The 23,339-nt window shown below is 51.8% G+C and overlaps 9 protein-coding genes across 9 annotated transcripts; 7 read left to right on the top strand and 2 right to left on the bottom strand.

The window, feature by feature from the left end:
* Window positions 1-859: 859 nt before the first annotated feature.
* LMH87_007242 (uncharacterized protein) lies at window positions 860-2,168 on the top strand (the record flags this gene model as incomplete). The annotated part of the gene is made up of 3 exons (XM_056192300.1): window positions 860-1,060; window positions 1,110-1,150; window positions 1,211-2,168. 3 exons carry the CDS (start codon window positions 860-862, stop codon window positions 2,166-2,168), a joined length of 1,200 nt encoding a protein of 399 aa, XP_056060533.1.
* A 1,093-nt stretch (window positions 2,169-3,261) lies between these two features.
* Window positions 3,262-5,270, top strand: LMH87_007241 (uncharacterized protein; the record flags this gene model as incomplete). Its single annotated transcript, XM_056192299.1, has 4 exons — window positions 3,262-3,404; window positions 3,486-4,100; window positions 4,150-5,217; window positions 5,264-5,270. The coding sequence occupies 4 exons, from the start codon at window positions 3,262-3,264 to the stop codon at window positions 5,268-5,270; spliced, it is 1,833 nt and encodes a 610-aa protein (XP_056060532.1).
* Window positions 5,271-5,382: 112 nt separating this feature from the next.
* Window positions 5,383-7,859, bottom strand: LMH87_007240 (uncharacterized protein; the record flags this gene model as incomplete). The annotated part of the gene is made up of 3 exons (XM_056192297.1): window positions 5,383-5,908; window positions 6,149-7,733; window positions 7,787-7,859. The coding sequence occupies 3 exons, from the start codon at window positions 7,857-7,859 to the stop codon at window positions 5,383-5,385; spliced, it is 2,184 nt and encodes a 727-aa protein (XP_056060531.1).
* Window positions 7,860-10,212: 2,353 nt separating this feature from the next.
* Window positions 10,213-10,716, top strand: LMH87_007239 (uncharacterized protein; the record flags this gene model as incomplete). The annotated part of the gene is made up of 1 exon (XM_056192296.1): window positions 10,213-10,716. The coding sequence occupies one exon, from the start codon at window positions 10,213-10,215 to the stop codon at window positions 10,714-10,716; it is 504 nt and encodes a 167-aa protein (XP_056060530.1).
* A 2,194-nt stretch (window positions 10,717-12,910) lies between these two features.
* LMH87_007238 (uncharacterized protein) lies at window positions 12,911-13,516 on the top strand (the record flags this gene model as incomplete). Its single annotated transcript, XM_056192295.1, has 5 exons — window positions 12,911-12,935; window positions 12,996-13,045; window positions 13,129-13,288; window positions 13,393-13,431; window positions 13,485-13,516. 5 exons carry the CDS (start codon window positions 12,911-12,913, stop codon window positions 13,514-13,516), a joined length of 306 nt encoding a protein of 101 aa, XP_056060529.1.
* A 287-nt stretch (window positions 13,517-13,803) lies between these two features.
* On the bottom strand, window positions 13,804-15,379 carry LMH87_007237 (uncharacterized protein; the record flags this gene model as incomplete). The annotated part of the gene is made up of 5 exons (XM_056192294.1): window positions 13,804-13,891; window positions 13,952-14,531; window positions 14,579-14,844; window positions 14,893-15,207; window positions 15,270-15,379. 5 exons carry the CDS (start codon window positions 15,377-15,379, stop codon window positions 13,804-13,806), a joined length of 1,359 nt encoding a protein of 452 aa, XP_056060528.1.
* A 318-nt stretch (window positions 15,380-15,697) lies between these two features.
* On the top strand, window positions 15,698-17,357 carry LMH87_007236 (uncharacterized protein; the record flags this gene model as incomplete). Its single annotated transcript, XM_056192293.1, has 4 exons — window positions 15,698-15,872; window positions 15,983-16,700; window positions 16,765-17,007; window positions 17,057-17,357. The coding sequence occupies 4 exons, from the start codon at window positions 15,698-15,700 to the stop codon at window positions 17,355-17,357; spliced, it is 1,437 nt and encodes a 478-aa protein (XP_056060527.1).
* Window positions 17,358-17,907: 550 nt separating this feature from the next.
* LMH87_007235 (uncharacterized protein) lies at window positions 17,908-20,009 on the top strand (the record flags this gene model as incomplete). The annotated part of the gene is made up of 3 exons (XM_056192292.1): window positions 17,908-18,491; window positions 18,735-19,358; window positions 19,412-20,009. 3 exons carry the CDS (start codon window positions 17,908-17,910, stop codon window positions 20,007-20,009), a joined length of 1,806 nt encoding a protein of 601 aa, XP_056060526.1.
* Window positions 20,010-20,709: 700 nt separating this feature from the next.
* Window positions 20,710-23,226, top strand: LMH87_007234 (uncharacterized protein; the record flags this gene model as incomplete). Its single annotated transcript, XM_056192291.1, has 1 exon — window positions 20,710-23,226. One exon carries the CDS (start codon window positions 20,710-20,712, stop codon window positions 23,224-23,226), a length of 2,517 nt encoding a protein of 838 aa, XP_056060525.1.
* Window positions 23,227-23,339: the final 113 nt, after the last annotated feature.

Here is a 23,339-nt window from a genome sequence, read left to right as displayed (position 1 = left end):
ATTTTCTATTATTTTTTCTATTTTCTCTTATTCTTTCCATTTTCTCTTAATCTTTCTATTTTCTCTTATTCTTTCTATTTTCTCTTATTCTTTCTATTCTTTCTTATTTCTCTTCATTTATAGTAACTTTCTAAATTTTCTTATTTTCCCTTACTTCCGTTTAATTATAGTGCCTAATAACCGCCGGCGTCTTTCTTTGCTAACCCTTGCTAGAGTGAAGCGACTGCAGGCTGTGTCTCTGATTCAAAATCGGGAGGCCTCGTGTGATTTTGCGCAGGAATTCAGACGTTCTACTAGCTAAAAGTTATATTTTGCAGCTAGTCAGTTACTGTTTCTATCCCAGTGGCGCTCTTTCTTTTGGTCACCCGCCCATTGTGTGATGTTCAGCCTGGATTAGCTGAGGCGTCATTAACACCAGAGTACGCCATTGACGCCGCTAAAATGTTCAAAATAGCCCAGTGTACAGAGTCTACGCCGACGGCATTATCATGGACCAGTACTGGGGTGGATCGGTTGCAGTCGGCAGGTGCCCGCCTAAACAGGCAGGTCTCATGGTCGGCCTGGATTTGCCGGCGAGATTCTCGGGACGGGCGCAACAGCGACACCGATCAGGAAGTCGACAAGGGGCGCTGGCGAAGCAACTTCCAAGTCTTGCTGCCGATGCGACGCAATGTAGCAGTGCCTCAAAAGCTTAGCGGGCGGATCTATGCTCTATCAGGCAGTTGGTTCTTGACGATCATCGTGCGGGCCTTACGATACGAAGCAGCCCCCTTTATAAAGAAAGCATTTTCCATTGCGTTTTCAAAGGGAAAAGAGAGATAGAAAGATTCAGACACCGAAAACTCACTCGTCCGTTGAAATGAAGGTCTCAAGCTCTGTGGCCGTTGTTTCGCTACTGTCGCTGGCCGACCATGTCCAGTCGGCTATTACGCTGCCGCTCAAGCCTCTCGACAAGAAGATTGGCTCCATGATCAAGCAGTCCACCAAGACCAAGGCCGATGGACAGGGCACCATCACTGTGCCCGTCAAGGATTGGATCAAGCACACTGCTGATCTCCAGGTATGCTCGATTCTCCGATTCTGCAATAGCGGTCGCTAATATTGGGCAGTGGTACACCGAAGTGGAAGTTGGAACACCCCCTCAGAAATTGTAAGTTTCGAATCCCATTCCTAATAAGCGCCCAAAATGTAGAAAATACTGACTAGATAGCAACGTCATTTTCGACACTGGCTCCTATGACATGTTCATTGCCAACAAGAACTGCACCGGTGCTGGCGAGACAACGCGCCTCTTTGACCCCGATCAGTCCAGCACATTTGACCAGCAACCCAACCAACCTCAACACTTTGGGTACGGAACCGGTGTCGATTCCATCCCGCTCCAGTACGACGGCGAGGGATCTAGCGGAGCCATTGTGACGGACAAGGTCGGCATTGCCGGCCACGCTGTCGACCAGCAGCAGTTCCTCCTCTGCGACGAGTACCCCGAGTTCATGGACAATGTCCCCTTTGACGGCGTCATGGGCATCGGCGTCGAGGGCGCGACCGGCCTGCCCAGCGGCAGCCCGTGGTACTGGGCGCTGTACGCGAGCGGCCAGCTCGACGGGCCCGAGTTCTCGTTGTACTATCCCGCCGGCAAGGAGGACGGCGCCGAGATGACGCTCGGCGGCACCAACCCGGCGCGCTACACGGGCGACATTCACAAGGTCAAGCTCCACAACACTGGCAACTTTGTCGTCGACCAGCCCGCTCTCGCCATCAACGGCAAGCCGCTCGCCATTGCCGCTAACAAGCGGACCATCCTCGACTCCGGCACGGCCTACTTTGCGGGGCCCAGCAAGATTGTGTCGGCCTTTTACAAGGCCGTCTCACCCAAGATCAAGCAGCTCAACCACGAGGCCTGGGGCGTCGAGTGCGACGTGATCGACTCGCTCGCCGTCGACATTACCTTTACCTTTGGCTCGGGCGCCGAGACGTTCAACGCCACCATGCCCAAGGAGTCGTTCAACCTCGGCCCCTACGAGGGCAAGCCCGGCATCTGCCAGACCGTCTTCAGCACCATCGATCTTGGCGGCAGCTTTCTGATCGGTGCTCCTCTCCTGAAGCAGTACTACACTGTCTGGGATGGCCACAACCTGGAGATGGGATTCGCCGAGCTCAAGAACTAGACGGCCAGTACAGAGTGAATAGACAGTACATATTACGATCATGAATAAACGACATGAATACTCAACAGAAGTTGCTTCTTTGCGCTGTCCTCGAGAAGCGTGGATGACTTGCAGGAGTGTATGAATAGTGCGTGCAGATCGTCATCGCATGACTTGATTGATGAGGACACGGTCACATTCCCTACCCCAGACTTTGAATCCTGGCAAAAGTGCCGCGCACTGAGTGGCCAGCGTGACCGCACACTAGGCGTATTAATATGCTTCGCGCGTCAGCCAGTAGCATTTTTTTGCATAAATTAAATTTCAACGTTGCATATACCCTGCCGTGATACCAATGAGCATGTTTCCAAGAGTTTCCAGGCACACCCCGGCACCTGGATGGCCGCACTGAAACAATCACCCGCAGCCCGGTCCCCGATGGGTCACGGACGGGCATCAATCTCTGAGCAGTCAATTTCCAATCGTTTTCTCGGCGAGGAAGAAACGTTTCCGCCAGGGATTCCGATGTAGCATTTCTTGCTGCCGTCCAGATGATCGTTTTCCGCATTCTGCCTCAAAGAGTTCCGGATTTCAACGACGTTGCAAGTGCCTGCCGGCACACCTAATCTGACAATTGTCTCACGATCGGTAAACCCGGGCGGCATCCATCCAAGTGTAAATGTAGGGCGAGCGTTTTTTATTTCTGCGCATTTTCTCTCCCGTCGCTCTCGTCTCGCAACGTTCAGCCTTTTATCCCTTTCCGCCCACATCCAGGCTCCTGGTCCGTCGTCGATCCTCCCTCCGGCCAGTCGAAACATGCTCAATTCAAATAGTATACATGCCATGACCCAATTAATCAAGCAGTTCCAGCCGGCTGCATGGGTTAGGAAATAAAACTTGCTCACTTAGCGCATGGCGCTAGCTTGTTGTGTTGCGCGGGCCGCTTTTGGGGACGGTCGCATGCCAGACAAATAAATACTTTAGGATGAGACATGGGCTTGGTCATTGTAAGTTTTTTGTTTTCTCTGTTTGCATCTGATAAGAGTTCTCGACTACCTGGACACTCGTCTTTTTTCTGCTGCTCTATTTTGTGGGAGATTCGTGGCTTGTCACGATGCACATGGACGACAAGGCGCCTACGGCGTGGTATATGCCACTGCTGCAACGGCCGATTATGCTACACAGCTCTCGCGATCCGGGAAAATGCACACTGACTCCCGAGCGATGCGCCTATAAATCCAGTTATTGGCGGTTTTGGTACGTCCCAGAGTCCTGTTAATGCGCTCGGCCTTCGACAGCAACCCCTTGGTTTATAATATTCTTACACACATATCTTAGGTACGAGGCCGACCATGTATTCGCCCTTCCCACCGTGTACTTCTTCCTCGCCGCCATTGCCATCTTTGCCATCGGTCACTTTGCCAGCGCCTTTGCCCCTGTGAGCATAACTCGCCGATCGCTGTGGCGCCGCGCCGTGTCCGGCCTTCGATTCTGCGCATACAAGACATGGCGCTTCGGCAACCGCAACTCGCAGTCCCTCGGCGCCTATCTTCTGCTCGGCGTCGGCATCGTCTTCTTCGGGGGCATGACACTAGGCCCCAGACCCTACTACTGGCCAACCGACGCCAAGTACGGCAGCTCGCCGCCGCTGGCGACCCGCACAGGCTGGATGGCGCTCGGCTGCATGCCCTTCATCTTCTTGCTCGGCGCCAAGGCAAACATGATCACGGCTGTGACTGGTATCCCGCATGAGAAGCTCAATCTCTGGCACAACTGGGTGAGTTGGGCCATGTTTGTGCTGGCGCTCATCCACACCTTTCCATTCATCATATATCACCGAGACGTCCCGCGCGACTTGCACAAGTCCTGGGTTACGGGTGGCGTCTGGATCACCGGGGTGATTGCTTTGGTCGCACAGGCGTGGCTGACATTCATGTCCATTTCGTGGATCCGGTAAGTCGGTGGCCGACAATTCTTCTATGCAAACCGCTAACGGCAATAGAAACAAATTCTATGAGTTCTTCAAGGCAACTCACTTCTTCTTCGCCATCGTATTCGTAATCTTCTTCTTCATACACTGCGCCTTTAGACTGTCGTCGTGGGACTACTTTATAGCCGCCGTATCACTATACGCCGCCTCCTTGCTGTTTGCGGTCCTCAAGACGTACTTTCGCCACGGCGTCAGCCACGCCGCGCAGATTCGCTGCGACACACCACACTCCCTTCGCATTGGCGTTGCGACGAAATCAAGCTGGAAACCTGGCCAGCATGTCTTTTTGCGCTTCATCACCTGCGGCGCGCATTCCCTGACCGCGCACCCGCTGACCATCTGCTCCCTCCCCGACCAAAAGAATGGTGGAGGCGGTGAGATGGTGTTCTTCGTGCAGCCGCGGGGCGGCCTCACGGGACGACTCGCAGCGCTCGCACGCAAACAGCCGAGTAGCAGCGTCTCAGTGCTCCTCGAAGGCCCGTACGGAGGCATGTCCACAAGGTGGTACAAGGGCTTCGACCGCACGCTTCTGGTGGCTGGTGGCTCAGGCTGCGGTTTCACGCTCGCGCTGATTGAGGCGTGGCTGCGTGCGGGTGAGGGGCTCGAGAATGGGCGCCACCTGGAAGTCGTATTGGCAACGCGCGATCCGGAGATGCGCATCTGGTACACGGAAGAGCTCCAGCGCATCGCCGAGCGCCAGTCTGTGCAAGGCAAGACGGAGCTGCCGGGCGTGACTGTCACGTTCTGCGAAACACACGATCAAGGCCTCGTGAGCAGGCCTGACCTGAGTTCTTCCTCGGGAGATGAAGAGAAGAGGACGGTCGTCAAGAATGTGCAACCTGTGGATGGCTCAAGCACTGTTGCGTCATTATTTGGCGTTTGTTTTTCACATGGCCGGCCAGACACCAAGGCCGCAGTCAACCGTTTAGCATCGACAACTGGTGTCACTGTTGGCGTGGCAGTTTGCGGCCCAGCAAGCATGGTGTTTGATGTCGGAGCTGCGGCAGCAGACGCACAGCTGCGTATTGTCCAAGGCCGGCCTGGTGCCACCGAACTCTACCTCCATAAGGAGGCTTTCTCGTAAGTAAATTGCGGCGTATATCATGATCGTCACTAACATCCACAGTTATTAAATAGCTTCTGCATGGCGGCGGCTGGTAGCCGCAAGTTCATTGTATATACCCAGTCGTTCTAGAAATACATAACCACTGTTACTGCAAATGCGCTCGTTTATAAAACGCATACCTATCCATCCACTACCACGCGTGCCCCGACGCGAATTGTGGGGTGCTGGTTTGCCTCTGACGGGCATTCTGCCTCGTCGTGCTTCATGTGTGCTCCAAAGTAGATTTTCCCATCAAAGCGTCTTGTCTTGGACAACGTAGCCAGGGGTTCTTGCTTACGTTCTCCAGTCTCCTGGTCGACACATACCATCTGGCAGCGTCTGCATGCGCCTAGTAGCGAGAAGTTTTGATCGCCAATGCGAACCTTGCGCCATGAGTCTTCAGAGTATGCTGGCCGTCGATCCAAGTTATCACTTCCTTGTGACCCTTCCAGTACAACATTGGCTCTAAATGCGGCCGTCGTAGCTAACGGGCCACCGTGCTGTGCAATGGCCTCATTTAATGCGTCGACGCTGGCAGAGTGAATCATGAGAATTGGGCTTTCGTTGGCCAGCAGAATTTTTGTTTGGACCCTTTGCTGCTCAGAGTCAGAGTCAGGTGGCGACGGTACATCCTCAGGGAATGATCCAGGCAGCAGGCGCTTGACTCTGTCTGGTTGTTGGTGTTTCTGCATCTTTGCCTTGTTGAGACGGCTTCCAAGACCCCGGCCACCAGGAGGAAATCTGGCGAGAACGCAGGGCACACCAAGTGCTTTCAAAAAGAAATCATTCAGCTCCTCTGACTTATACATTTGCGCCGTAATTTCTTCGCCGCACACCCTCGACTTGGTTTGGCGAGCCTCTACCTCGAGGTGCGACGGATCTGCTGACAGTGGCACAGAAACTGACCGCAGACTGCCTTTGCAGTCTATGCGTAAGATGCCTGCGTCGAAATCCAAAGTTGGCCTGATCAAAGCCATTCGCGGATATCTCTTCTGGCTCAAGGCCTGCCCGGAGCCCTTGTGCAAGAGACACCATTCCCGATCCCATGCAAGACCCTCGGATCGTATGGGCCAATTCGTCCCTGCAGGCACTATGAACCCCCCACAGCTCTTGATTGGGTAGACGGTGATGGACTTGACACGTAGTGGGGGCTTGCCGATCGAGTTTGCTGACATTGAAACGTCTTCTAGAAGTTGAGGGGTGTTGGCCTCAACGAAGAATTCCTCCATAAAATCCAAGAAACCATCCACATCCGCTTCGACACTCATGGCTCCAAAGCTGGCTCGTATAACCCCCACGGGCTTGCCGTTCATGATTTCATTGTCCAAGCCACAGCGAAATCCGGCTGAGAAATTCTTCTTCATTTCCCAGGGTTGTAGATCTAGGGCCGCTGCGATGCCGCCTGGGTTGCAGAGGCCTCCTGTCCGAATATGAACCTTGTTGATAATGGCAAGCTTCTCAAACTCGCCGAGAGGAATCCAAGCGCCAAGGCTGCTTCTGATATTGAAAGACACCACTGGTCCTGTGGGCTGCGACGCTCGGCTCGGCGTGTATAGAGTACAGACAAGACGTCCATTTCCGTGCTGTAGCTTCTCTAGCCCGTTGTGTAAACGACGAGTTAAATACTCCGTATGCCGGGAAACTTGGTCCATCGATCCAAACAATGATTTGTGGGTTGTGAGAGCTACCCCAGCGGCGATGATGTTATGAAATGGCAGGGTGCCATCTTCAAGGCGTTCGTGTAAAAAGCCAGTCTTCCTCGCATGCCACTGTTCTTTGCCGGCGACGACCATGTCGACCGTGCCCCCTCCAAAGTATTTTCGCTTGTCAAATAAATGCTCGGACGACTTGCGCACAAGCAGGACACCCAAATCCGGAAATCCAAATATTTTATACAAACTCAAGACGACGAAGTCGGCAGAGAAATCAGGATGTGACATGTCAAGTCGAGATGTCGCTCCAAGGGACGCAGCATCCAAGAGAGTATATGCTTGGTGCGCGGCCTTGATGTCTCGGGCCCAGGACATGGGGTACCGTTGGCCATCCATGTGTGATTGTGCTGTGTAAGAAAACATCGCAGTAGACGACTGGTCATCCGCAAGCAGGCTGTCCCCATTTATCCACCCTTCCACTTGCTCGTCGTTTAGGCACACACTGTGCTTTGCCTCTTCACGGACGCCAACAAGGCTCGTGTGGCACGCCTGGTGGTAGGCATAGTTGAAGCCACCTGGGATACTTCGCAAGCCATCCAGCACCAGTTTGACGCCAGCGGTAGCGTTGGCAACGAATACAAGGTCATACTCATCCGAATCCGCATTGAAGAATTCCAGCAGCCGCAGCCTTACATCGTCAACCTGGTCTGTAGAGAGCTGAGAGGGTAGCGACCCGGAATGCGGATTGCCGTACAGCACCGATGTCAATTCGGATGCGAATACATCCATCAGCGCTTTCGACGGCACAGTTGTTCCGGCATGGTCAAGATATATTGAATCTACTAATGGTAAGCACATTGTCGAGACCATCGCCACCTGTGTTGGTTCATACCCTTGAGCATCGGAAATTGAGTATCTCTAAGCTGCTCGATGGCTTCATTGTATCCCTCTGTTTTCGAATCCATGCTTGCGTTGACAAAGTGAAGGCGAGAGGCAAGGAGAAGCGGCGGGATGGGCGTTGGTCAGTTGGGCTTGCAGCGCTGATACGCGTGAGTGTCGGCCGCCTCCGATGATAAAGGTTGTGGCAAAAGGCGTTGCTCTGCTCTGTAAAACGAGCCCTGCGCGTCGCTCTTATATAGGGTCATGCATTTTCAACTAGAACGATATGGTTTGCCTTCAACAGCCAAGATCTGGCTAAGGATTCGGTTGAAATGCTGGTCGGCGGTTGAGACCGTGGAGCCGGAGTTCGCCACTCTCCCCGGGCTGTCGCTATCCAGTACAGTGCATCGTGGGAAGTGCGCACTGTCAACCTCACACGCTCTCACTGGTGCAGCGAGTGCGCGACAAAAAAAGACGCCGCTCAAATAAATAGAAGCAGTTACTTATTTGCTATCTCTTATCGCTACTTCCCATGTTTCTTCATCTCCCCTATGCCCCTATGTTTCTTCGCCTTCTATAGTAGCTGCTCCTCCTGTTCGCTCCCGTGTTTCGTCGATGTGCGTGTAGCGGGTGGTGTTGCTAATAAGAGTCTGCTCTTCCAAGCACAAGCCTGGGGAATTAGGTTGATGGTGAGCGCTGTGGTGGTGATCGGCATGTTGAAAAAGACAAAATGACGAATATGGCAAGAGAATATTGCGCGGCCGTGGTCGGTCGGTCCCTTTTTTTAGGATGAGCTGCTCTTTTCTTTAGGCCATGGCCACCAGCCAGGCAGGGGCCTGTCGTCGAATACGGCGCCAAAATTGGGATCGAACCCCGAGCTGTCATAGAGGTAGATCAGTTGACCTGCATAGTTTTGGGCCGTTGCGAATCGAATATTATTCAAGGAAAGGTCGCTCGGACGGAAAGCATGCAGAGTTGCAGAATCATGTGTGTAGACGCAAAGCGTTCCTCGCCAATCAGGATCGGCAGAAGTGTCCGCCATGGTATAGCAGCGATAGTGCCGGTATCCTAATTTCTTGGCCCATTTGTTTTCAAACTCATCAGGATTGTCTAGAACAAAAAAGTTCTTCCTGCGATCAATATTCTCTTCGGACCAGAAAAGGCCCCGCTCCAACAGTGTCACAATGTCTTTTGCCTTAATGAACAATTCGGCGTGCCAAGGGACTGCCAGAGAACTCGTACGGTCAAAATTGTACTGGGAGCCAGTAGCGCGGTACCCGCGAGCGTTGATATTATCCAAAAATACGAAGCTCGCTTGTCCTCCGTCTCTCTGGCTGGCAGTGTAGGGGGGTGGTAAAACGTCGCGTTTCCGGCCAAAAAGGTTGAGGAACGTCATGTTTCCAATTGTTGGGTGCAGTGTTCGAATGTAGGATGGCGGAAAAAACGGAGTTGAACGCAGTATCTTTGGTTTCCGATTGCTGGTAACAGTATTTAAATGTAGGGTGGGAAAAAAGGGAGTTAAAATGCAACATGTTCGGCAGCTTGAATATGAAGGGAGCCAGGCAGATCTGAATAAACTCACTTTGATCGGTGGCGCCCAGCCTCAAAAGTTAATTTTCGAGATTTCACCGTGGCGTGTGAGAGCCTTCGAAAACTATCTTATGCATCGTTTGAGGTAGTTATCTCTATGCGTGTATATGTAGTAGACAAAGAAAGCTTTCCTAGTTTTATCCTTCTCAGCATTCTTTCAATATGACCCAGTAAGTTCTGCAGGGATCACAGACCATTAGAACTAATAATGTTTACAAAAATGTGCGCAAGAGTCAGATTATTCGACTTCTTTGCGTCGCTTCGCGCACCCCGCGCCTTTGCCTGGCAGTACTCGGCGGTGCCCATAGAGTATGGCAACATTGCCGGCGCGTAAGTTTTTTTTTTAATTCCCATATTCGCTGCTAGTTTGTTGAGAGCTGATCCAATTGTCGATTCTAGGCAGATAACCCCTGCTTCGTGCGATCCGCTCCTGGGTTCGGGGCCCAGGCAGCTTCCCCTTGAAGACGAATAGGACTTGGAGTGTGGCATCGTCGCGACTGAGAGGGGCTTGGGCATTTTCTGTCTCATGCCGCTATTCTTCTTGATACTTCTTCTATTCATTCTCACCGTTCTTTACCAGCTACTCAAGTAGACAGCGTTTCTACAAGTTTGTTCTACTCTACACACAACGTTCCTGAGACTTTTTAAAGGCCACACGCATCTGGCCTTGCTGCTAGTTAGTTTGATCTTTAGCACGATCGGCGTGAGGCAGTCCTTGATTCGGCAGCAATATGCCACCAATCGTTATGGTTGGACATGAGCCGAGGTAAGAGCCCTTTGTTTTCTTTTGCCCGATTTCTTGCCAGCTCTCACTTGAAGTCGTAAATCTAACTGGATTAGACGGGAGCAATGATTTCACTAATCTCTATGGTGGCCCTCTTTGTCTTGGCCGTCTTTGTGCCCGCCGCCAGCCACTGGTTGCTCAAAAGAAAGTCTCCCTTTGGCAAAGATCTCAGGATTGCAAAGATCGGCATCCTGGCGCTCTTTTTCGGAAGCATTTTGGTTGTTCTGTCAAGAACTACAATGCAGTTTATCGTTACGCAGTCAATTTACACGATAGACATGTGCTATGTGTTGGCGATCACGAGCGTCATTGCTTTCTTGGCCGGCGCAAAGAGCCTCGAGGCCAGCGGAACGGGGCTCGTCTATATGACTGTGGTTTTTATGCGCACGATTGGATCCCTCGTTGCAGGCCCAATCATTTTTGGCGTGTTTCGCGTGGGCCTGAGCATGGGAGGCGACTGGATTGGTCTGCCATTCTTCTTCGAGGTTCTACTGCAGGTTTTTACTGTTGCCGTTACTTTTTGTATTCGTGAGCGACGCAGCGCAGTAGAAACTACGGTCGATGAATAGTGTCAATCCCCCCCAAAAAGGAAACCACTGACGTATTGCATATTGATTTCTTGCCCCGCGACGATGGCCAAGGATGAAATGGAGCTCTCAGTGCTTACTTTTCGCTAAACAAAGAGAGCCTTGGAAGAGTATACTATTTTAGTGTATTTGCATATCTTCTTTCTTTCTTTTGTGATTCTTATTTTGATCTTTATTTTTCTTTATTTTTTTGATTCCCTTGATTTCCTTATTCTTTGTGTTTATAGTAAATACTAACCAGCCAGCGGCGGTTGCCATTCTTGATGGGTCCATCTTTGGGGGCCCACGGGTGTCTGCAGTACCGACTATCCGCTGAAGAATCTTGGCGCTGATTTACTTCATCATCTTGCCACCTTATTAGGAGGAAGATCCCGGCTGTAGGATTCGTCCAGGCTGGTGCTAGTTAAAACTAGTGAGACCCGCATCACCAGTCGGCGACTTTGCAGTGCGGCGTTGTTCAAAATAGGCCATAAGCAGGCTCCCGTTCATGGGAAAGGCCCTTCCCGCCTCCACGATCACAGCGGCATAGTAGAGGCCATTACCGTTGTCCGGACAGATAACTCGGTTGATGATTATCTACGGCGATGTACCTCTTTCCAGCTAATGACCGAGTCTTTACTCTGCCAAAGAATAATTACAAGATAGAGGATAATGGCAGTGAAAGCTCATTCTTGAGCAAACTATATGAAAGAACCTCTTGTAGACGGCCTCCACACCGGCCAAAGTGTTCTCACGAATGTTGGCAGTGAGGCTCTCCAAGCTGAGTGACAGAAGCGAGGTCCCGTACACTAACTCAATTGATGACTTTATTTTGAGAAACTCCGAGTAGACCCTGTAATAATAAGGCCGAACGTTAGTCGACCCGTCACAAGAATTGGGGACTGATTGGGGGCGTTGCTGCCGCGGAACACCGGGCCCTGTAGGTTGCTCCACAGCGAGCCTGCTGTATGAAGGAATCTGAAGTGTGCAGATCTCAAGCCGGGCGGTCGCGGGGCCAATAACTTCGGATAATAAGTGGCCTGTGAACAATTGACAATCTTTGCGATCAGGATATGCTATGAGCCTGCCACCAAGACAGGCGTTAGGCAAAATGCCACCCCGAACACTCCTATAGACAACATCAACGACAGCGCATGGGCTCGCTCCCCTCGATCGTCGTGTAAATAAGCATATCGCCAGTCCGTTTTGTCCATCCCATACAGGGGTTGAGGGGTTAACCAGCCAGTCTCATATCCATGGTCTGACATGTGGGTTCGGCTGAAGTGCATCAGACCAAGTCCAATTAAGCTATTGCCGGGGCCCCATGCACCAATATCACGCATAATAGATTCGTTTAAGGTAGTTCTCAGTGAATCTCTTTACCCCGCCACGGAACTGTTTCTCCTCATATATCAAAAAATTACATTTTCGGCAGTAGCCTTTTCTAGTTCTGCTAGGCTAGACGAGGCACTCGCCACTGAGCTTGCATATGCAGCTTACGCCCCAGCAATCCAGGAATCTTTTTAGTTCCCGAAATGAAATGAACGAACGGAGGCTTTCGAACCTGCAGCGGCAAATCGCTCGCGCCGCGATTTACAGCTTGCTTGCTAGCGAATGGCAACAATTTTCGAGGCTGAAGACATACATAGAGGATGAACGTCATCTCTGCAGGCATATATCGTGCCAGAGCACAAAGAATTATACTTCATCGACATTGTGCAATTATTACTTGGTGGCTCACATTTACTCGGAGCATCGCGCCCAATATAACGCCACTCGTTCGTTGACAGATGGTGGCTTCGGTCGACTAGATTACGTACTAAATTTGAGCAGCGCAGTCTCTGCAGTATCCTCTCGATCTCGACACCCTCTAAAAATCCAAAGACCCTGCACATATCAGGAATAGCTGCACCTATCCCGCATTCGGAAGTGGGCTGACTGCCAAAGGTCCAGAGCTCGTAAAGTCGCCGCCCCCATATGCACCATCGCACTAGACCACGCCACCTCAAACTGATGCAGATATTCGGCGCTTCCCTAATGAGCATGCTCGGCAATAAAGTATCGTCTATTTTTTTTTTACAATCGGAGTTGTGGTAATACCGAGGGAAAGAACCTGGGAGGAGGTGTTGTGACCTTCCTTATCCGCACCGTATATGGACATGTCTAGCTTGCCACTGAGCCTTACCGGAGCCACATCATGCAGGCTTCACGTATTATAAGGCGTTAGTTGCATCCTTTAGCTTCAAGTAAGCCGCGCCAAGTGCCGAGGCCTTCAGCATTAGCTTCGACCAAGTGCATTCCTTCAGCCCAGGCACGGCAGGCAACTCAACAGGCAAGTCCGGCAAGCCTCCGCCTTGCCTGCATGCTTGGGCCAATAAACCAAGGTACTGAACTAATTTATGAGACCAAGAAAAGTATATAAAGTGTCCGGTTCCCCTCAACATTGGTCTCCCCATCATCATCAACAACTCAGTTCGATTCAAATCAATCATCATGTACTTCGCCAAGACCCTCGCTATCGTCGCCCTCGCCGTTTTCGGTGTTGAGGCCTGCAAGTCCGGAGAGTTTAGCTGCGGTAACCGTGGTGGCGCTCCCGGTCCCGACGGTGCCATCTATGTCTGCAACGCCTCTGGCCGCTGGCAGCTCAGCTCCCAGTGCGGTGGCAAGAACTGCTGCCAGGGTGGTGGCAGCAACATCCACTGCGTCTGCTAAATAAATGTCAGTATTCTCAAATATTGCTTTGGTCGATATATTTCTAACCTAGCGATTAGTTACAGAAAGCAAGTCAGCCAGGTTTGGGTAGGACGAACACTGTCTCATGTACATAGCACCCAGTCTGACCAATATACTTATACGACTTGTTCTCATATCTTGTCCATTATAGTAGTCTTTCTTTTACATTGAATGTCTAAACCTAAGTCAATACAGCTGCTTCTTAACAGGAATAGTCATGTGTAGTGTGTGAATGCCGACAGCTTTCCCGTTGCCCATGGGCCCTCAGTCTCTAGAGTAGATAAGCTTGCGCGTCACAAGTCAATAGATCAGGACGTGCGCCCACCACATGAGACCTAAGTTCCATCAGCGGAAATGCTAGGATGTATGTTTAAAGTCGCCTCTGTCGGCGCGCAGCTTGTCATATCGGAGTACTGCGCCGAGCAAGACACTAGCTCCGAGTGCACTACTTCTATTAGTGACTCGTCGAAATAAGAGAAGGAAAAAAATGGGAAGTTCCACTTACCAATCCTCTGCCGAACAATACTCTGCTGGATTGTGGCTAATACCCTCTCGAGTTGGCGTAAAGATCATGCTCGTTGGGCAGCGCAGATTGGTGTAGCAGCTGTCGTGACCAGCACCACTAATCATCGGCTTCCACAGATTTTTGGACGAGGCTCCAGGGAGTTGCGCGCATACAGCCTCTGCGCTACTCTGAACGGCAGAAATGCAGTCCTGGTGGAAAACCACAGCGGGACTGTCGACGAGAAGCTTCCAGTCCACTTCGCAGCCCTTTTCGGTCTCTTGCGCGATGGACTGGAACGCGTCTTTGCACTCTTTGACCATCTCCGCAAGTACATCATTCCCGACGTGCCGCAAATCGAGACTAAATGTTGTAGTATGCGCCATAGTGTTTACTGTTCCGGGCTCCGCATGCAAGATGCCTGTCGTGGCCAAGCCATCATGGGCTTTGGCTACCGAATTGGCAGCGACAATCATTTTGGCAGCCACGAGTACGGAATCTTTGCGCGCATAGAGTGGTGTGGTTCCAGCATGGCTATCTCTTCCACGAACAGTAACATTGAACCATTTAAAAGCTTGAACGCCTAAAGAGAGTTAGCTTTTATTCTGCAGTGCGATTCATAATATTTACCTTGGACGACACCAATCTTGCGGCCCTCGTCCTCCAAAATTGGGCCCTGTTCGATGTGTAGCTCGAAATGGGCCGCGAAAGGATTTGACTTGTAGGATGCAGGTGCCTCGCCCCGGTATCCTATTCTTTCCAGCTCTTGCAGCATATTCTTTGCTTTGCCCTCGTGGGGTGTCACCTCTTCGAGGTTCCAGGCGTCTTCAATGGGGATAGCGCCAGCCCATACGCCCGACGAGACGGCCATCTTCGGGAAGCGAGCACCTTCTTCGCTGCTCACTGTTAGGATAAATCATATACAAAAAATACTCATAACCTACTTTGTCCAGTTCACAACACCGATGCTTCCATCAGTTTGCATTTTATTCTCCTCCAATACTTCCAGGACCTCGAGGCCTGCCAGTACGCCCAGGATGCCGTCGTAACGACCGCCGGTTGGCTGGGTATCCAGGTGCGAACCCATCATGATTGGGGGAGCCTCTGGATTCTTACCCGGGCGGACTGCGAACAGATTACCCATTTCGTCAATCGATGTGCGACAGCCAAGCGACTTGGCTTTGCTGAGGAACCAGTCCCGCACTGCTTTGTCCGAGTCGTCAAGACTGAGTCTCGCCATACCAGTCTCTGTAGAAAGTCTGCGTTCGTCAAAAGTCAAACTTGTCATCTTTTAGAAAGGTGAGTCAGGCGCCCGACTTACTTTCCATAACGATGGTCTGCACCATACTGGCAGCTCTCGTGAAGAGATGACGCTAGCCGGTCGGCATTGACACCGAGGGCCGGCAGCTCTGGTACTTGCGCTGAAGGCATGATTGAATCCGATTTGCAAAATGAACGTATCCAAGCTTATCAATGGCGACTTTCCCACCGAAGATAGAGAGGATTAAATAGTTCCGAGTGCGGCTTTGTGACCGGCCGACGGCCAAGTGTGGGGGTGGGTCAACGGCCAAGACCACGGCCGACGGCGGACACTTACACGTTGATTGGCAGTTGGCAGCACGCCTTGGAGATTATCTGCCGACGGCATCCATAACGTGGGGTCGGGCGATCGCACGACGGTGCATAAATAGTTTGACCAAACCGTGGGGAAATGCGGCCCCAAGGCAAGGCACGCTTTACCTTGAAACCATGACAAACTCTGAAAAGGACTTTGACTCGGGCGACAATGCCTCGACCGCAATGGGCGTGTCTGCCCAGATTGACAAGGAGTCAGAGAGGCGGGTGCTCTCCAAGTTTGACTGGTTTGTGATGCCGCAAATGGCGATTCTTGTGCTCTTTGCATACTTGGACAGAACCAATATCGGTACGCGAACCATTTTTGGCCCTGCTCACATTTCATCTCCTTCCCTACGACTGGATTCTTCGCTTTTGCATTTTCCACTACCTCTATTATGTTCCCTACTGACTTTGCAGGAAATGCACGAGTTTTTGGGTTTGAAGAGAGCACCGGCATGTCGGGCACAGACTTCAACAACATATCCATGTTCTTCTATATCCCCTACATCATTTTCGAAACACCTTGGGTCATGGCTGTGCGGCGCTTCGGGCCTGGCCGGGTGCTGGCGGTCGCCATCGTCTGCTGGAGCGCCATCACACTGGGCACCGGCTTCGTGCACAGCTACGGCGAAGTCATTGCGTGCCGTGTGCTTCTGGGCGCTTTCGAGGCCGGCCTGTTTCCAGCATTGACCTTTGTCATCTCTGGAATCTACCCCGCAGCCTCGCAAGGAAAGCGCATTGCAGTCCTGTATATCTCTATTGCGCTCTCCGGGGCCCTTGGTGGGCTAATCGCATACGGTATTCAGTCCATGGGCGAGCAACATGGCCTCGCAGCTTGGAGATGGCTTTTCATCATTGAAGGCGCCGTTTCGTTCGTCATTGGAGTCATCTGCTGGGTTAGCCTCCCAGGAGCGCCCGAGACAGCCTGGTTCTTGAATGCAGCTGAAAGAAACACCATGAATCTTTTGAAGCTCCGAGACCACCCATACGAATCGGCGGATAAATTCTCTTGGAGACAAGTGGGATTGGCCGTATCCGATCCACTGGTGTGGTTGGCGTCAATTGCGCTGTTTTGCTCGTCTATAGCCATGTTTGGCTTTAGCACCTTTTTGCCCACACTCCTTAAGGGCATGCAGTATGTTAAGGTAAACTTTCCAAGACGGCGCGACTCAATGCTAACCAACCCTTTAATCGCTCAGATACACTTCGCTGCAGGCAAATTACCTCAGCATACCCGTCTATGTTTTGGCATCTATAGGTACTGGTGCAACTACCTTTGTCTCTGATCGCATTGGTCGTCGCGCCATATGTTTGATTCACTCGCCGATTCTGGTCATGGTAGGCTATGCAATTGGTGTCGGTTCAAGCAATAAATCGGTTGGTTATTTTGGCATGTTTATCGTCGGCGCGGGCGTTTATTCGTTCAATACTGTGCTTCTAACGTAAGTAGACGCCTCAGCATATTGAGCTACATTTGCTAACAGAGAGCAGTTGGGTGTCAAATAATATTCACCCTGATTATAAGCGATCGGTTGCCATTGCCATGGTTGTCTCGATTGGCAACGCAGCGGGCTTGGCTGCCTCTCAAATTTATCCTATCGGAGATGCACCTCGCTATATTGTGGGAAATTCAGTATCGCTTGGCTTTGAGTCGCTGGCACTAGTCTGCGTGGCTCTTATCTACATGCTGCTGCGATACAGGACCGGACAGAAGGAGAAGCTAATTAGCCAGGGCGTAGATAGCAACGGTAAAGAAGGAGACCAGAGCCTGGACTTTGAATATGTAATGTAGCTAGTGGAGTATCTAAATGTTATCTGTTTCACGGTATTCTTCTTGTTTTCCTTATTCTCTTCATTTTCCGTTATTCTATTTTATTTTATTTTATAAATTAACAGCCGAGCGACCGCCGTCTTTTGTTGGCGCCGCCGTGATTAGTTAGCTGGCCCGGCGCCCTCTCAGCCGGTTGCTACACGCGGGGCTCGCCGGCGCCGACCCCGGACAGCCACTTTCAGCCAGTCACGTTTGTTCCGAAATGGCGGAAAATGAAAGTAGCATCAATATTGGGAACCAGTGAATCTTGCTGACATCATCATCAATGACGCCCCCGGAAACATCACCGTCCCTGACACGGATCGGCCATACGGCCGCAGGCAGTAGGCGCTACCGTTCCAAGGCGCAACGGCCCTGCGACCTCTGCCGGGTGCGCAAGGCTCTGTGCAACATACCAGATCCAACAAGACCATGTCAGTTGTGCGATCGCACAGGAAGACAGTGTACATTCCTTGCTGGGACTAGAAGCAGGCCGACGCGCTCTAGCCCGAGTAGCCACTCTGCCGACGCAATGGATAGTGCTGCGGATCAAAGACAAACTACTCCATCGGCAGACAATGCCTTGATTGAAGCTTCCGCAGGCCTTTCGCCTAATTTTAATCAGCCAATTGGAGACGGCATGTCAATCCAGTGGTCTTCAGAGTTGGAGCATCTTGGCCAGAATGAAGCCTTCATGCAAGATATTCCCGGCTTTTGGTCTCTTCCATACGACGATCCTTCCGTGCTAGGGGCTGCAGACGCTGTTGATCCCAGTATTGGAAACGAGGCTATCTCACGTCCCGAAATTCAGGCGTCACTCAACAGGCAGGATCGCTCGACATCATTTATTGGCTATTCCAACGAATCCGACCCCTTTTTGCTCGAACACTATCCGTACAATGCAGCTGATGAGCTGGACTTTTTCATGGTCACGTATCGTCGGCCATCGCTTCTAGGCCTGTCTGCCGGTCACGCGCCGATTCATTTCCTACAGTCGAGACCGCAAGCAGCATTACAAAGTCAAGAAACGATGGCAGGCTGTCTTGCGCTCAAGAATGAACGAGATTTACTGCATGACCTTGTCAGTGTTGAAATGGGTGTGGCACTGCTTCGACTGTAAGTTGTCTGTTCTTGATGATTTGCAGTGGCTGTAATCGCTGCATCAGCTTCCTCAGCTACAGCTGCAACGATTGCAACGATTGTGATCCAATTTCTTTTATCCTTTTATCATTTTCCTTCTTCTCCCATTTTCACTTTGATTTTTTTTCTTTCATTTCTTTCATTTTCGTTTTTCCCCCTATTTCTTTCTACGTATTTCTCGTTATAGTTAGTATTATGACAGTATGCTAACGCGCACAGCTACCATCGCTTCATATTCCAGAATCTCCCTATTGTGTCAAGGACGAAACTTCAGGACGAAGAAAAATTTATCAATTCTACTTCACCTGGTGTCCTGGCCGGCATGTTTGCTCTTGCAATGCCGTTTACTTCCTGGGACGAGCAGCTCTGTCTCGACAGCGCCTACTCAAAGCCAGATTCAACCAAGCTATGGCAGATTTCTTACTCTTGCTTGCAAAAGGAATTGCACTTTCCGAGCCTTTCCACGGTCCAGATGAGCCTGCTATTGCTGAATACCACTACCTTTGATCCAGTCGCCGTCGAGACGCCTTTTGCTTGGTCATTGGCGTGTTCTGTGCTCGCCATCGCGCAGTCTCTAGGCCTTCACATTGAACCAAATCGATGGAAAATCCCCGAAGACGAGATATGGCTGCGCCGACGACTCTGGTGGACTGTCGTTGTTGAGCACAGCTGGCGCGCAGTCACACATGGTCGATCGACAATGCTGCGCGACGACGACTGCAATGTTGCACCTATCTCGCCTGGGGACTTTTCCGGCGCTGAAAACGACTACAATGCGGCAGAGTACTTTATTAATTTCTGCTCGCTCACAAATATTGTTAGCGAAATATGCCGCAATTTCTTGTGAGTCGCACCGAGTCGCACCAAACTTTCTATAGTCCAGCTAATATTTGTAGCACTCTTCGAGCAGTATCGCGCGTTCAAAATCTGAAAGACATTGTTGATCGAGCAAGGCCGTTACAGCGCTCCCTTCATCTTTGGCTGGAGGCTCTGCCTCCGTCCCTCCGCCTGGACCAGGTGCCCGACACAGCTGATGAAATCCCCGACAGCCGCGCATCTCTTCACATTGCCTACTTTACAGCACATGTGTTGCTATTCAGAGCGCTCTTACGTCCTATCGTGCGCCAGAACTTTTTGAACGACGCTGTCGCCCATGACGTACTCCAGGAGTCCCGCGATTTTATGAGAGCCCTGATTTCTGTGGTGCGAAACCTAGACCTCAAATACATATCGGCGTTCTGGCCGGCATATACTCGACACTGCTTTTGCTACCCAGGCTTGTTTTGCTATATGCTCTGCTTTCAGAAACAGTCGCCACAGCTTTTATCTAGCGATAAAGAATTATTTGCAACATGGCGCAACGTGCTGCGAGCAAGAGTAGGATCATGGCCTTTACTGCGATTTGCCGTTGTCAAGGTGGACGCTGTATTTTGGAAGAAGATGGACCACACAACTGGGAAGGGTGCAGTTCCGGCGGGCTCAAATTGCCATTAAATAAGAACAATAAGAGCAACAGGGCAACAAGGACATAACAAACACTCGTAATATACGTAATGAAACCTATACACTACCTCAACTAGGCTATCGGCATGACTGAAGCATCCGCCCCTGAGTGAAAAACAAAAATGTCAAGCCGAATGTACGTGCAGGGTACTTCGCGATAGCAGGTGGGTTCCGCGAAGTAGACACTTGGGTACTGCACGTACGACGCCGAGCGCGAATGCCGCGTCCAGATAGCGCAAGGAAAAAAGTGTCAGTACAATAAGAAATAAAACCCATCTTATATGTAGCCACAGAGCTCGCAGTTTTTCTTAATTTATTGTGATAACTCGTAGCCTCAAGCCGTGGTATCTGCGACCTGGCAGGTACCGGCGTTGCTCGGGGCAACCGGAGCGACGCTTATTGGCTGTCGAGCAACAACGCCAAAATACCAGCCGCTCCTCCCATCCTTCGCATTCTCGATAACATACAGACGCGCCGGCCCGTGGAATAAAATCAGTGCTGCAGCCTTGATTATGCAGTAGCCCAGCGCGTGAATATTGGCTCCGAATTTAATTATTTGCTAATTGCTTAGCAACAACGATCGGGGGAAAACGCCAACAACACCGGACGGAACGCGTTCTTGGAGCTCCGCCATTGCTACAACACCAACACCAATCTTTGCTTTTCCATGGCGACTGCATCCCCAACCCCAATGGCCGCCGTGCCACTCCGAAGAACCTCCCAACGGCAGCTCCGACGACCTCCATCGAGGACTACCGCAACACGGAGCGAGGCCCAAGCTGCTCTGGCGACCCAGTCCAAGCCCCAATCGACCCAGTACGAGGATGATAGCTCCGAGGACGAGATCCCTGTGCCTATGAAGCTAAGTGCTCTCACCAAAGCACTTCTCAACGATGGTGGTGAACAAGAGGTAGCCCCGGATGCTCGGGCACCCTCGTCACCGCCCCGAACTCGCCGCCAAGCAAGCGCCGCAGCATCTGGTCCTGCTGCTGCTACTCGACGAAGTACCAGAGCTAGCAGCTCTCAAGTGCACGATGCCTCCAGGACTTCGAGTCCCCCTCGCGAGCCAAGCCCGGCGAGGAAAAGAGTGGTACGCCTGAGCAACACTCCGCAAAGCCTCAACCAAATGGGCAGCTCTACGTCGACGCGTCGATCTACATCTGGCTCCCAGCCGCAAACAGCCGCTAGACCCGGGCCAGGCTCTCGCCAGGACAGTGCCGACGGAATACAAGAGGAGCAACAAGCTGAGGCCGGTGTCAATACTCCTGCTCAGGGGCGAGTTGTCCGAATTGCCGCTGGTTCGTCAGGCAACCGCAGCCGCCTCGGATCATCTGGGCCTTTGTCGGGTCGGTCAAACCTGGATCGGTCAGCCATGGACCGTTCTGCCGTGGAGATGGAAGCTGAGCATATCGAGGCCCCTGACACAGCTGCCCGCAATGCAGCCATTGGCAGCACCAGTGTGTCCCGCTACCCATCAACGAGAAGCAGAGAGGACAATCCAAACCTGCAGAGCTCGATGCGAGTCAAGCGTGTCGGCAAGCTATCTGGCAGCTTTCTGAGTGGCCCTGCTCGCCGCGGTCGTCGTCGGCAAAGCGAAGAGGAGGGAGGATACGGCGAAATGGGCTCACAAGAACCTGAGGGTCAGGCTCAGGAGGAAGCTGGACAAGCCCCGTACTATCCCGACTTCAACTCTGGTAGTCCTGTCAGTGGAAGCGCTGTTCGCGCCACCCACCGCCGGAATGGTTCCAAGGTAGAGATTCGCGCAGATTCCGCCAAGGCGTCTCCCCAACCCCAAGAGCATCGTGGTGCCCGTAACCCCGAGCCCTCCCGCATAGGAGATATTGGCCACCTTGTCTCCGTTGGCCGTCTCCAGATGCCCGCTACCAACGACAAGGAAAATGAGATCCCTTTCCACCAGAAATGGGGCAAGTCTTCCATTGGAGCTGACAAGCCACCTATGGCGCCTCCTCGAATCGATATCGCCATTGACAAGGCCGCATCCCCTGAGCGCAAACCCCTTACAGCCATCGCTCGCAACACCACACCACATCGAGCTGCACCGGCACCGCCACCCAAGATGTCTGTCCTGGAGGCCGCTACCTCTACTGCTGGCGCCGCGGTGACCACCCAGACAAAGCAGCGCCGAAACATTCTCAAGGTTAATAACAAAGTATATACCCGCCTCGAATGTCTTGGCCGCGGTGGAAGTGGAAAGGTCTACCGGGTCATGGCCGAGAATGGCACTATGATGGCCCTGAAGCGGGTCTCACTTGAGAACGCGGACGAGTCGACCATCAATGGCTATCTAGGCGAGATTGACTTGCTTAAAAAGCTTACCGGCGTCGATCGCGTCGTTAATTTGTTTGATTCGGAGATGAACCAGGAAAAGCAAATGCTGAGTTTGGTCATGGAAATGGGCGAGAGAGCTCTGGACAAGGTCTTGCAGAATCATCAGTCTGCCGAGTCCGCCAGGCTTGACCCCGTCTTCATTCGCTTCTACTGGAAAGAGATGCTGGAATGTGTACAGTCTGTTCACAACCACGCCATTGTTCACTCGGACCTAAAACCTGCCAACTTTGTTCTCGTGCAGGGCCGCTTGAAGCTTATCGACTTTGGCATCGCCAATGCTATTCAGACCGATGAGACCGTCAACGTCCACCGCGAGACACAGATTGGCACACCCAACTACATGTCGCCCGAGTCACTCATGGATTCCAACAGTGCCCGCGGACCACGTGTCCCTGGCCGCCCCAAGCTGATGAAGCTTGGCAAGCCTAGCGATATTTGGTCACTTGGATGCATTCTCTACCAGATGGTCTATGGTGTGCCGCCTTTTGGCCACATTGTCAACCAGATGGCTCGTTGTCAAGCCATCATCAACTGGGATCACACCATCGAGTTCCCTACCCGTGCCACAGGCGGCTTCCTCGTGCCGCCTTCCCTGATCCGAACCATGAGACGATGCCTCATCCGCGATCAGCACATGCGCCCTACTTGCGAAGAACTTCTTCACTACTCTGACCCCTTCCTTTACCCCGCCGAAATAAGTGACAAGGCCCTCCCCATCGATGAGGAGCTTCTTGGCCGCATCATTCAGAGTGTTGCCACTCGCTGCCGCGAGCGCATGCCAACGGAAGCGGAAGCGTCAAATGTCTGGCCGCAGGCATACTGGGCCAGCATACGCAAAGCAATGGTTGGGAAAATGTAACACGATACCAGCAACTACAATCTTAAGATTGAACGATTCGACATTATAATTATTCTTGGATGGTGTTTTTCATGATAGTGGGTTCCGCTTCATCGCGGCGGGAGTTTATACTA

This window comes from Akanthomyces muscarius, chromosome 1, assembly GCF_028009165.1.
Source record: "Akanthomyces muscarius strain Ve6 chromosome 1, whole genome shotgun sequence".
Taxonomy (NCBI): domain Eukaryota; kingdom Fungi; phylum Ascomycota; class Sordariomycetes; order Hypocreales; family Cordycipitaceae; genus Akanthomyces; species Akanthomyces muscarius.
Note: the sequence above shows the minus strand (reverse complement) of the source record. Positions and strands in the feature narration are given on the sequence as shown.